Here is an 11,587-nt window from a genome sequence, read left to right as displayed (position 1 = left end):
GAAAGAAAAAAAAAAAAGAAAAAAAAAAACACACCAGACACATGTGCATGTGTGCCCAAAGACAGACTGTGGCGTGGCCATCCCCCTGCGGAGTGATTTCTCCCTTTCTCTCTCTCTTTCCAGCAAGCATCTGCCCCCAAATTGGTCCTGTGAGGGTGAATCTCTGGTGAGTCTCAGCAGGGTAACGAAAGGGCTGGTGTGGCCAATCTCACTTCACTCATCCTGGTGACTCTGCCAAGCTGGGGACCTCATCCCACAGGCGTTTCTGTAGGGTCACTGCATCTGTCCGGAGCAGCATGTGTCGTTTTAATCACTAACCTATTGACTCCACAACTCATGTCCAGTCTGCCTGGTGATTCACGTGCCCCTGGTACTCTCTTCTTTCCGAACCACATCCCTTCTCACCTCCACCTCTCTCCACTGGAATCAGGGAGTCAGGCCTTCCTTGTCATGCCCCCCAGCCTTTGCTCATGCACCCAGCCCCTGCCCGGGATCTGCTGAGGTCTCAGGGCCACAATTCCTCCAGCCTCTGTAAGACCCGGGGCTCCAGAGAGGGAGAGCAAGAAGGGGCCGCACAGGGCCCCAGGGTGGGAGGAAAGCGCGAGAGCCCCAGCTGCTGGGAGCCTGCTGCCGCCTGTCAGGGGATGAGAGAGATCGGGGCAAACCGTCATCCGTGAGCTGATGTTGACTAGAGATATGGAGAAATGACTCCACACCGCCTCCCTCGGGGACTGCCATACTGCGACAGCTAGTGTCTGCTTCACTGTCGTCTCTGGAGTCTCAGGGTTTGCCTTGGGAGAGGACACTGAGTCAAATGCCTCACTGTGCTGCACCTCGTAACAGCCTCGGACGACACGCCGGGCTGCCATTAATGGAAGGCCAGGCCTTTCGATGACAAAAGCACTGGTTTTCAGGAGTCTGTAACCTTCACAGTCAGCTGTTCTGTGCAGAATGGCCACCTACTTGCAACTTTAAACAAGCATAGGTGGGGGGAAGAGGAGGACAGCAGGGGGCATAGTGGTTAAAGCGTTGGACTCCCACATGGCCACCACAGTTCGAGTCCCAGACTCAGCAGCTTGAAAAATCATGCTGAGCACATGTGTATGTGTGTGTGCCCAAAATCCTGAGAAGAGAATGGAGGAAAAAAGATTGCAGAGTGGCCATCCCCTGTGAGGGGTGATTTCTCACTTTTCTCTCTGTCTCTCTGGTAAGCGCACGTGCCCTGTAGCAAAGATCTCTTAAAAGAAAATAGATAGGTGAACAAGGCGGAAGGGTCTTGACTGGCCACCTGGCTGCCAGATTCACCTCTTTGGACGGTGAGTGGTGGCTCTTCTTCATCTCCACTGGTCAGGACCTGACAGGACAACCCAGGCCGCCTTTGTGTTTAGTCTTTGCACCAGTCTGGGTCTAAGGCATCAGTCCCAGAAAGTCGTTCCCATCTGCTAAGGTGCCCAGGGAAGGCATGATCTAAGATCAGAGGGAGAGGACAAATGTTGGCCGAGGCTTCCTGACGCAGCTCTGCTGTGGGGGGAGGGAAAGGGAGAGTGAGGGTGGTCCTGGGCCTGCTGCCGTGTACCTCCCTTAGCAGCCAGGGCCTCCCGGGTGCCACCAGCAAAACTCACGGCCCGTCAGGGTTGCAGGATGCCGGGAGACATTTCAACCTCAACATATCTTGGCAAATGGGAGTTGGCAGTATGACTTCTCTTCTTCTTTTTTAACTTTTTAAGAATGATGGGGACCAGCAGTTAGTGTAATGGCTATGTCACTGGACTCTCATGTAGTCGACCACGGTTCGCCTCCCGGACCCGGTGGCTTAAAACTCACACCGGGTGCATGTGCGTGCCTGCCCAAGATCCTGAGAGGAGAACGGAGGAGAAGGGATTGTGGTGTGACCATCCCCCCTAGGGGGTGATTTCCTGCTTTCTGTCTCTCTGTCTCTCTCTGTCTGTCTGGTGAGCGCACGCGCCCTATGGCAAAAACCTCTTAAAAAAAAAAAAAGAAAAAAAGAAAAAAGAATGATGTATTTAATTTTATTTTAAAAATTATTATTATTATTTTAATTCGCTATAGGGCACATGCACACACAAGAGAGAGAGAGAGGTGAGAAAGCAAGCCACCAGGTCCAGGATTCGATCTGTGGTTGGCCCTGTGGGAGTCCAGCGCCTTAACCACCACATCACCTGCTGGCCCCAGCAGTTCAATTCCTAAGTCCGACTCAAAGAGCCAGTGCGCACAGAAGTTTATCGCATCAAAATCCCCCTCCACAGTGCCGAGTTCCCTCCCTCCATTCCATTCTTTCTTCCTTTCTTCCTTCTTTCTTCTTTTAAGTTTTATTTATTTATTTTTATTTTGTCTATGAGAGAAAGAGAGAGAGGAAGAGAGGCACCCACAGCAGGCCCTCCTGGGCGACCCACAGCCTTTTTTCCTCCAATTCTCCATCCTGTCAGGATCTTGGGCACACGCTCAGCTTGTAAGTCTTTGAGGCTGGGACTCAAACCCTGATCAGCCACGAGGGATTGTCCAGCCTCCTGATTTGTTCCCAGCTCAGGCCCTGGCTCAGCAACCCGTTACCCGCCCCCCAAATCCCACAGCCACGATAAACAGTGGGATCCCTTACCAAGAGAGGCCAAAGAGGGGATTTGATAGGAGTCTTGGAGCAGGGGTGGGAGTTGTATGTGATGATCGAATACTCCACGTGAGACCATTGGTATCTTGGATGGTTAGTACTGAACATCCAGCCCCCAGAACAACTCTTCTTTCCCTCCCCCCACCCCCTGGGGTGCACCCGTAAGCAGCCCCCATTAATGCAGCAAACTAAGACAAACAGAAGGGTGCATGCAACCAGAGTAGCTAATGTGGAGCAACTGCCAGCTCCTGCTGCACTGGAATCCCCTCATCAGACAGAGTATCCTGAGGTACACGGGCGTAGGAAGACAAGAGGGTCAGGGTCAGCAGGTATGTGGTGCTGAAGTGCTGGACTCCCACGTGGCTGACCACAGTTCAAGTCCCAGACCTGGTGGCTTGAAAATCACATCGGGCATGTGTACGGGCGTACCCAAGATCCTGAGAGGAGACTGGAGTTGAAGGGATTATGGGATGGCCATCCCCCGTGTGCGGAGGGATTTCTCTCTCTCTCTCTCTTTCTCTCTCTGTCCTCTGTCTCTCTACGGCAAATGCACACACCCTGTGACAAAACAAAACAAAACAAACCTCAGAGGGTACACAATGTCCCTGCGTGGAGAGGAAAGGAGAAGCGTGAGTTTTAAGAGGAAGGTTCTCAACAGTATTAAACACCCTGAAACAAAGTTCAGGGAGAGTGGCGATGAGGCCTGGGGCCTAGGAACTGAGAAATGGGTCAGCCCGGGACAGCAGCCTCAGGAGGGCAGTGGGGTTGGAAGCCGACCCTGGGCATTTCAGAGGGATTGAGTGAAGGGAGAGTGACCTCACAGCCCACTGCTCCCTGAAGCTGGGCTCGCTGCATGTTCTGGGTCAAGAGAGGCCGAGGGCGGGCTCCGTGACACGTTGCACAGGGTGTGGACCGCACAGGTCACAGGTCGTTCTCTGACTGACCGCACGTGGGCACATGCGTGCCCATGATCCTGGCTGGCTGGGAAGGCTGGGGGCGGATTGTGATGTGAGACCCCGTAGAAGGTACTTGACTTTTTCTCTATCTCTGTCTCTTTCTCTGTCTCTCACTCTCATGGAAGAAGTAAATAAACTTTGACAATATAAATAAAGGGGCCATCAGGTGGTCCCTTAACCACCCAGTAGTGGTTAAGGTGCTAAACTTCCACATGGTTGATCATGGTTCAAGTCCCAGACCTGGCAGTTTGCTTTCTCATTTTTTTCTCTTTCGTTCTCTCTCTGTCTCTCTCTGGTAAGCACACATGTCTGATAGTGAATTTTAAAAATAAATAAATAAAATAAAATCATTTAAAAATATATATACATATATATATATATATAAATTAATTTTTTTCTTTTTTTTTTTTTTTCAATCCCTTCTCCATTCTCCTCTTGGGATCTTGGGCACGCACACACACGCGCCTGGTGTGAGTTTAAACCGCCGGGTCCGGGACTCAAACCGTGGGCGACTACATGGGAGTCCAGCAACATAGCCATTATGCTAACCGCTGGTCCCAATTAAAATTTTTTAAAATAGGAGCAGAAATGTTGATGAAGAAAGGGGGCCAGCAGGGTTTGGGTTACCACTTTAAAAACATGAAAAAAAGAAAGAACAATAAGGCCAAGAGAAGATTTTCGTGTGTGTGTGTGTGTGTGTGTGTGTGTGTGTGTGTGTGTGTTTTGTGGTTCACGACCCTGGGGGTGTCCCTTTGTCTCACGGTGGTAAAGAGGGAATTCCAGGTGGCGCTGGGGAGGGTGGCGAGGGGAGCTTTTCTCTGTAATGCATGAGAGTGGCCACTAGGTGGTGCCCCAAGTCCTCATTGTAATAACCACGGTTCCAGGGACTTTCCTGGCAAAATAGACATAACCTTAACTTCCAAACATGTGACAGTTACATAAAATAAACATCTTACAAAAGGCCAGCAATCAAAGCAATTAGGTCATAGGCAAGAATAGCAAACTTTGGTCATTTTCTGCCATTTACTAAATTAAACTTGTGGCCTTCGGTTCAGAGCTGCCGCTAAACGCCAAGTCTCACCCCCGTCTCCTGTGGCCTCACTCCCTCCAGGGACTCCCTACCACTGGTTCCATCTGAGACAAGAAGCCAGCCGGCCCCAAGCCCCAGCCCTGGCTCAAAGAGCGAGCTCCTCACTGTGGCTGGCGTGGAACCGTGAAGGGTGGCTTCCTAGCTGCAGAACTGAGTCAACTGCAGGAAGAAAAGGGGGAAACGGGTGCGACGGTGGCATAGCAGAGGGACACGACACTCTGTGAAACCAACCCACGTGAGAAGGTTCCAGGTTCACATCTGGGGACCTCCCAGATGTGCATGTCCATGATCTGGAGGTGGCTGAGACTGGGATGAATCGTGGCATCAAGACCCTGTTGGGGTGCTGTCTCTCTCTTTTTCTCTATCTCTCTTGCTTATGAGATAAATAAATAAGTAAACTTAAAAAAGAAAAAGAGGGAGGAGCTAGCAGGTAGCATGGTATTTGAAGAAGTGGATTCCCACGTAGTCAACTGCAGTTCAAGTCCCGGATCCAGTGACTTGAGACTCACATCAGGGGTATGTGTGTGTGTGTGTGTCTGTATGTCCAATTCCAAGAGAAGGGATTGTGGCATGGCCATCCCCCTGGGGTTTAATTTCTCACTTCTGTCTCTGTCTCTCTCTCTGGTGAGTGCATGCACCCTACAGAAAAAAAAAAGTCTCTCTAAAAAGAAAAAAGGGGGGAAAATTGTTGGTTTGCTTCTTCTCAGCTTGTTTGAAGTCAGATGGGGAGGTGAGAGAGGGCTGAGGGGGAGGGGGTGTGGGCTGGGAGGGGAGCTGGGGTGCAGATAATGTTCAAGCAGAGACCACAGTCCCGAGGGAACCTGGGCACTAGGCAGAGACGCAGAGGGGCAGGCAGGGAGGTGGGAGACTTGGCCCGGCTGGAGCGAAGGCGAGGCTGAGTGAATGGGCCGAGGGATGCTGGCTCTCCCCCAGGGCTGCGAGAGGGGAGCAGGGACAGGACCAGAAACAACTCGGCAGCCTCCTGGGCCCAGGCTCTCCCTCCCATAAGGCTCTGCCATCCACTCTCTGAAGAGTAAACCTTCATGGGGCCGGCCAGGAGGGGCCTGGGGCACAGAGCCTGTCAGAGGCCTCAGAGGCCCTGATCTAATCTGCTCCTTACAGGGGGAAGCCAAGGGCCGTAGTAAAGGGGCCACACAAAGCCACACGGAAGAGCCAGAACAGAACTCAGGCTTCTGGCCTGGGCTCAAGCCCGCGTCCCTTTCTCTCCAGCCAGGTTGCCCTAGACCTGGACAGAAGAGGCTGAGGACCGAGGGAGGCCCAGGACTGACTTGGGGGCTGGAGGCGGGTGTTACTTGTGAGGAGTAGATGGCACCCCGGGAGGTGGCCTCTGGCTCACCCTCCAGCCCCTCCTGAACCTCCTCCAGAAACCGCCCCCACCCCCAGTTGTCCCGTGCCTGGCCTGACGCCCGGTGCAAGGAGACAGATTGTAAAGGAAAAGCAAAGCCCTGACCTCTCTGTCTTTGCTGTTGACTTTTAGGAATCTCCTACCAGCGCCTGGTGAGGGCTGAGCAGGGCCTGCCCATCAGGAGTCACCGAAGTTCCACCGTGTGAGTGCCCTTGGGAGAGGGAGGGACCCCCCCAGGCCTTCCCCCCACACTGCTTCACCCTCCCCACCGCCCCAGTCTGGCATTCCCTCTATCACTGCACCCCTCCCACCCCAGCCACCAACAAACAGGTTTCGAGGGGACCCGCAGCGCCCTGGAATTGGGGATATTTCATGCATAGGTTCATTTTTCTAGGCTGAGGGTCTTTTATCAGAGTCTTTAAGGGGGCTGCATCAGTTTTTTCCAGAGGTTGGGTGTAAATCGCTTCGCTGCATCCCTACTTTTTAGAGGAGGAAATTGGAAGCCAGGAAGCCTAAGTAACACCCACCCCCCCAAAGGTCACACAGCTAGTGTCTGAGACAGGATTTGAAACTGGTTTATTCGAAAGCCCATGCTCTTTCTCCACTGTCTTTCTGCCTGAAACGGTTTCCAGCCTTTGTTGCCCAGGGCCAAAAATTACATATATATGTATGTGTGTGTGTATATGTATACATTTATTATCTGAGAGACAAAAGGAGAGAGAGAGATGAAGAGAGAGAAGCATGCCAACGGGGTCCTCACACCACGATCCACACCCAGCCGCAGCCAGCCTGGGTACGGGCATGCACCTGGCACGTCCGGGGAGGTCTGGGATGTGAACCTAGGGCCTTTCCCATGCGAGTCCAGTTGTGTCACTGCTGTGCCACCACCCGGCCTTTAGCGTTAAATTTTACACACCAGCCTGGTACACACGCATGAACACACAGAGCGCTGAAAGAACGCGGGAAACAAGACTTCGCCGGGCCACGGAGCCAGAGCGCCGGCCTATTCTGATCTATTCCATTTGAAACACAAATTCTGGTGTGACTTCCCAAGGGGATTTCATTACCCACGCGTGGGCTCTGCCTTGCAGTGTGAAGAGCGCTAGAGGGGGGTGCCCATTTGCGGGGCCCTCTGGCAGCCTGAACCCTCAGGGGTGCTTCTTGCTTTGCCATGCTGGCAGTCGGGGACCCTGACTCAGGATCGTCACTGCCCGTCCCGGCCCTCCTTAGTCCCAGAGCTTCACTCCACATTCACACCACACCAGAATGACTTCTGAGTTTCTTCCCGGTAAAAGCAAACAAAAATACTTCCCTAGACCAGCAGGGGGCGCGGAGGTTCAGGCGGCTGGATTCCACATGGCCCACTCTGCAGTTTGAGCCCCAGACTCGGAGGCTTGAAAAATCACACCGAGCGAAGTGTGGATGCATGCCCAAAATCCCAAGGGGAGACTCGAGAAGGGATTGTACTGTGGCCATCCCCCCAGGGGGTGATTTCTCACTTTCCCTCTCTCTCTGTCTCTATCTCTCTTGGTGAGTGCATGCACCCTATGGCAAAAACTAAAAAGGAAAGGAAAGAACCTCACTAGCTGCAATTTTGTATCTGTTAACGTCTCCCTATCACCCATCTGTAAACTCCCCCCTATCCCCCTCTTCCCCTTCTCTTCTCTGGTAACCACTACACTACTGTCTACACTCACGAGACCAACTTTTCTTAGCTTCCTCGCAGGCAAAAGCGCATGCAATATTTCTCTTTATGTGCCTGGCTTATTTTTTATAGTGTATAGTTCAGTACGATGGTTAATACAAAGATGCTGGAGATGATAGATGCAATACTGATCGGATCATTACACATCGTATACAGGTGTTGAAATATCACACCCGCCCCATCAATATGTACAATTATCATTTGTCACCCTACTGGAATGACAATTTCAAAAGTGCCTTTGGTGGATGATGAGAGAGACAGAAAGGACATAAAATGTTGCAGTTTAGTAAATAAAAAAAATACTCTCGGGGGACCAGACAGAGGTGCTGTGTGAACATAAATGTCTTCAAGACAGACCCACATGGAAAGTTCTAGATTCACATCCAGAGACCTCCCTGAATATGTGTTAGGGCCCACTGAGGCTGGGGGTGGATTGCAGCTTGAGGACCCAGTGGGGAAGCTGCTTCTGTCTCTCTCTGTCTCTGCTTCTCTCACTCCTGGAAGAAAGATATAAACTTAAAAAAAAAAAAAGATACCTCCAAGGCCTTGTGACAGGTGCATTCCAGGCGCTGTTCTGAGCAGCACGTGTCACTCATGTAACCCTCCCGTTAACGCTGTAAGAGGTGTTTTCCTGATAAGGGCAGTGAGGCACAGAGAGTGTAGTGGGAAGAGCTCAGGGTGGGGAGATGGTCTCTCTCTCATCATCTATAAATCGTGAACAGTAAGTTCTTCAGTGAGGACCTCATGCGAGGTGGTGAGGGCGGGGCTTGGCTGGTCTCCCGCACATGGTGGTGCTTGACACGAGTCCATGGAAGAAGTGACGGAGCTCTCAGCAAGGGGCCGGGGCTCCGGAAGGCACTGCTGGGGAGAATTGCTCCCCGATGATGGGGACTCTTAACATAGACTCGTCCTGTCTCTGTGACTGAGCCTGGGCCTGGCTCTGGGACAGATGCTCACAGAACCTGGAGGGAACGCTCCCTGCATGGGGCCCTGTGCCCTGGAGTCGGAGCATGGAGCTGAGGACGAGCACGGCTTTGAGCGGGTCACGCTGTGCGTGGCTGTCACACCGAGCTGGCTTGGCCTCGCTTTGAGATAATGCAGTGATGCGGTGACGTGAGACCAGCCAGGTGTCGTCCCTCATGGGACTACTCCCTGGACCCATGGTCCCCCTAATATAAGGGCAGCCTTGACAGTTACCATGATAAAGAAGTTTCCGCACTGACGCCAAGAGGGAACTCGGGTATCGGGCAGGAGGCAGGAGGTGGTGGGCATGTGCTCCCCGACCAGTCTGATGCTAACCCACGTCATGGCTTTGGGCTAAATAGGAGAAGTGGCCCCCGTGGGCAGGCCACCCCACACCATGAGGGTTTCTGGTCCCACTTGTCCTGGGCCTCGCTGTAATAGCACGTTGCTGCCCTGCTCCCCTGTCCCCCCGAGAAATGGCCACCTGGCCTGAAGTCACTTCACCTAAATACCATTCTCTCTCCCTTTTTTATTTTCCCAAATGTATTCCCTTACCTCTTTCATGAGCAAGAGAGACAGGAGGAGAGAGACAGACAGCACCCAAACAGGGTCCTGGTGCCGTGACCCGCCCCCAGCCTCAGCCAGCCCTGGACCAGGGCACTCGCCTGCTGGCGGGCTCACAGAGATCTCTGGCTGGAACTGGAGCCACCCTGTGGGGCAGACCCCCAGAGCACTGTGCTTTTCCCACTGGGTCCTGCAGCCTCAGTTCATGGCCCCACTCTTTTTGAGAAATCTTATATCCACTTAGATATCCCATAAGAAAAAAAATGTCTATATAAAAATTAAGGGGGAAGGACCAGCAGATGGTTTCATCGCTAGACTCCCACATGGTCAAGCATGGTTTGAGTCCCAGACCTGGTGGCTTAAAAATCACACCAGAAGCACGTCACTGTGTGCCCAAGATCCCGGGAGGAGAATGGAAGAGAAGGGATTGTGGTGTGGCCATCCCCCTGGGGGCTGATTTCTCACTTTCCCTCTTATCTCTGTCTCTCTCTCTCCAGAGAGCACACATGCTCTATGAGAAAAATATCTTTTAAAAAATTAAGAGGGGCCAGCTCTGTGGCCTAGTGGCTAAAGGATTTCATAGGGTTGACCGTACAGTTCAAAGCCAGCCCCAGTGGACTGGAAAACATGCCAAACAGGTGTGTGTGTGTGTCGTCAAATCCCAACGAGATGAATAAATGGAGGAGAAGGGATCGGGTGTGACAAGGCCCATTGGGGAGTGCTCTTGCTCTCTCTCTCTCCCCTCTTTTAAAAAATGTTAGAGAGATTTTGCTATAGGGCGCGTGCACTCGCCAGAAAGACAGAGAGAGAGAGAGAGAGACAGAAAGTGAGAAATCACCCCCCACGGGAGATTGCCACGCCGCAATCCCTTCTCCTCCATTCTCCTCTCGGGATCTTGGGCACGCACGCACACGCACTCAGCATGTTTCAAGCCATCGGGTCCGGGACTTGAACCATGGTGGACTACAGAGGAGTCCAGCAACATAACCATTACAGCATCTGCTGGTCCCTCTCCCCCCTACTCTTCCTTGTTCTGTCTCTCTGTCTCTTTCTGGTGAGCACATGAGCTCTCTGGCCAATATTTGTCAAATTAAGGTAAAATTTATTTTTAAAAAATTAACTTTAATTTTGAAAAGGTCTTTGAAAACAACAACGGGAAAACCCTCAAATGTAGACCACAAGCTTTCCCTTGGGACAGAAACCCTCAAGTCCCCTGCCCCTCCCTGGGTCTCCTGTTGGCACTTACTCAGGATCAGCCTGGACCCAGGGCTCAGTGGTGCGGAGCGCTGGTGGGCAGGAGGGGTGTGGCTGCACCTGGGCATGCCGCCACCCCCAGGTGCCAGACCGGTCCCTGTGCCCCCAGCACCGTGTTGTTGCTGAACCCGGTGGAAGTGCAGGCCGAGTTCCTTGCCGTGGCCGACAAGCTGAGTGCACCCGGACACTCGCCGCACAGCACCTACACCACCCTGCTCCTGCATGCCTTCCAGGCCACCTTCGGGGCCCACTGTGACCTCCCGGGCCTGCACTGCATGCTGCAGGTACGCACCCGGGCCCTGGGCTCTGGCCGAACACTCTCCAGAGAGGCTCCGTCATAGCCAGTCTCTGGGGTGCACTGGCCTCCTTCACCCTGAGTGACGTGGCAGGCCGTGGCTGGAGGACTGCCTGGTGGAGAAAGCTCCTGGCATTCTGGGTCCTGAGCAGAGCCGGTGGCATCCTGGGCAGTAGAGTCGGGCCGATGCCTGGTGCCTCTGAAGATGGCCTATGCCACCCATGGGAATGGGAGTGAGGCCCACTCTGGCTTCTTGGCCTGGCTTGGCCTTGTTTTGGGATAACGCAGTGATGCGGTGACATGAGACCAGCTAGGTGTCATCCAGGTGTCAGCCCAGGCTCTTCATCTTTTTTTCTTCTACTTTATTTTTTAATTTCTTTCATAAACGAGAAAGACAGGTCAGCTATTATTAGCCGCATCCTCTCTCGGGTGCAGTGCGGAGCTCCGACGCCCCTCCCAGCTCTGCAGTGCTATGGCTCTGGCCTTTCTCTTTTCCTGGGAATGGGGAGGGGATGGTGTAGGGGAGGCTTGGTTCCCTGGCCAGCTGTGGGTAGAGGCAGGTGATGGGAGGAGAGGGGTCATTGCTCCCCATGGTCAGGGCCTGGGAGCTGGACGAGGCAGGCAGCCAGGCCATGGCACAGAAGCAAACCTTGTCTCCTCCCGGGATTCCAGTCCAAGACCCTGGCGGAGCTTGAGGACATCTTCACGGAGACTGCAGAGGCACAGGAGCTGGCAGCCGGCGTCGGGGATGCAGTGGAGGCCCCCCAG

At 53.1% G+C, this 11,587-nt stretch overlaps 1 protein-coding gene across 2 annotated transcripts in view; it reads left to right on the top strand.

Moving 5' to 3' along the window:
* Positions 1-11,587, top strand: part of PIK3R5 (phosphoinositide-3-kinase regulatory subunit 5) — a 101,213-nt gene that overhangs the window by 80,934 nt on the left and 8,692 nt on the right. For both annotated transcript variants that reach the window (XM_027774913.1, XM_006156402.3), the window contains exons 6-8: positions 6,171-6,240; positions 10,634-10,808; positions 11,492-11,578. In XM_027774913.1, the coding sequence (XP_027630714.1) occupies positions 6,171-6,240; positions 10,634-10,808; positions 11,492-11,578 (332 nt within the window). The remainder of the gene's footprint in view (positions 1-6,170; positions 6,241-10,633; positions 10,809-11,491; positions 11,579-11,587) is intronic.

This window comes from Tupaia chinensis, unplaced genomic scaffold, assembly GCF_000334495.1.
Source record: "Tupaia chinensis unplaced genomic scaffold, TupChi_1.0 Scaffold000493_1, whole genome shotgun sequence".
Lineage (NCBI taxonomy): Eukaryota > Metazoa > Chordata > Mammalia > Scandentia > Tupaiidae > Tupaia > Tupaia belangeri.
This window is presented reverse-complemented; position numbering and strand designations above follow the sequence as displayed.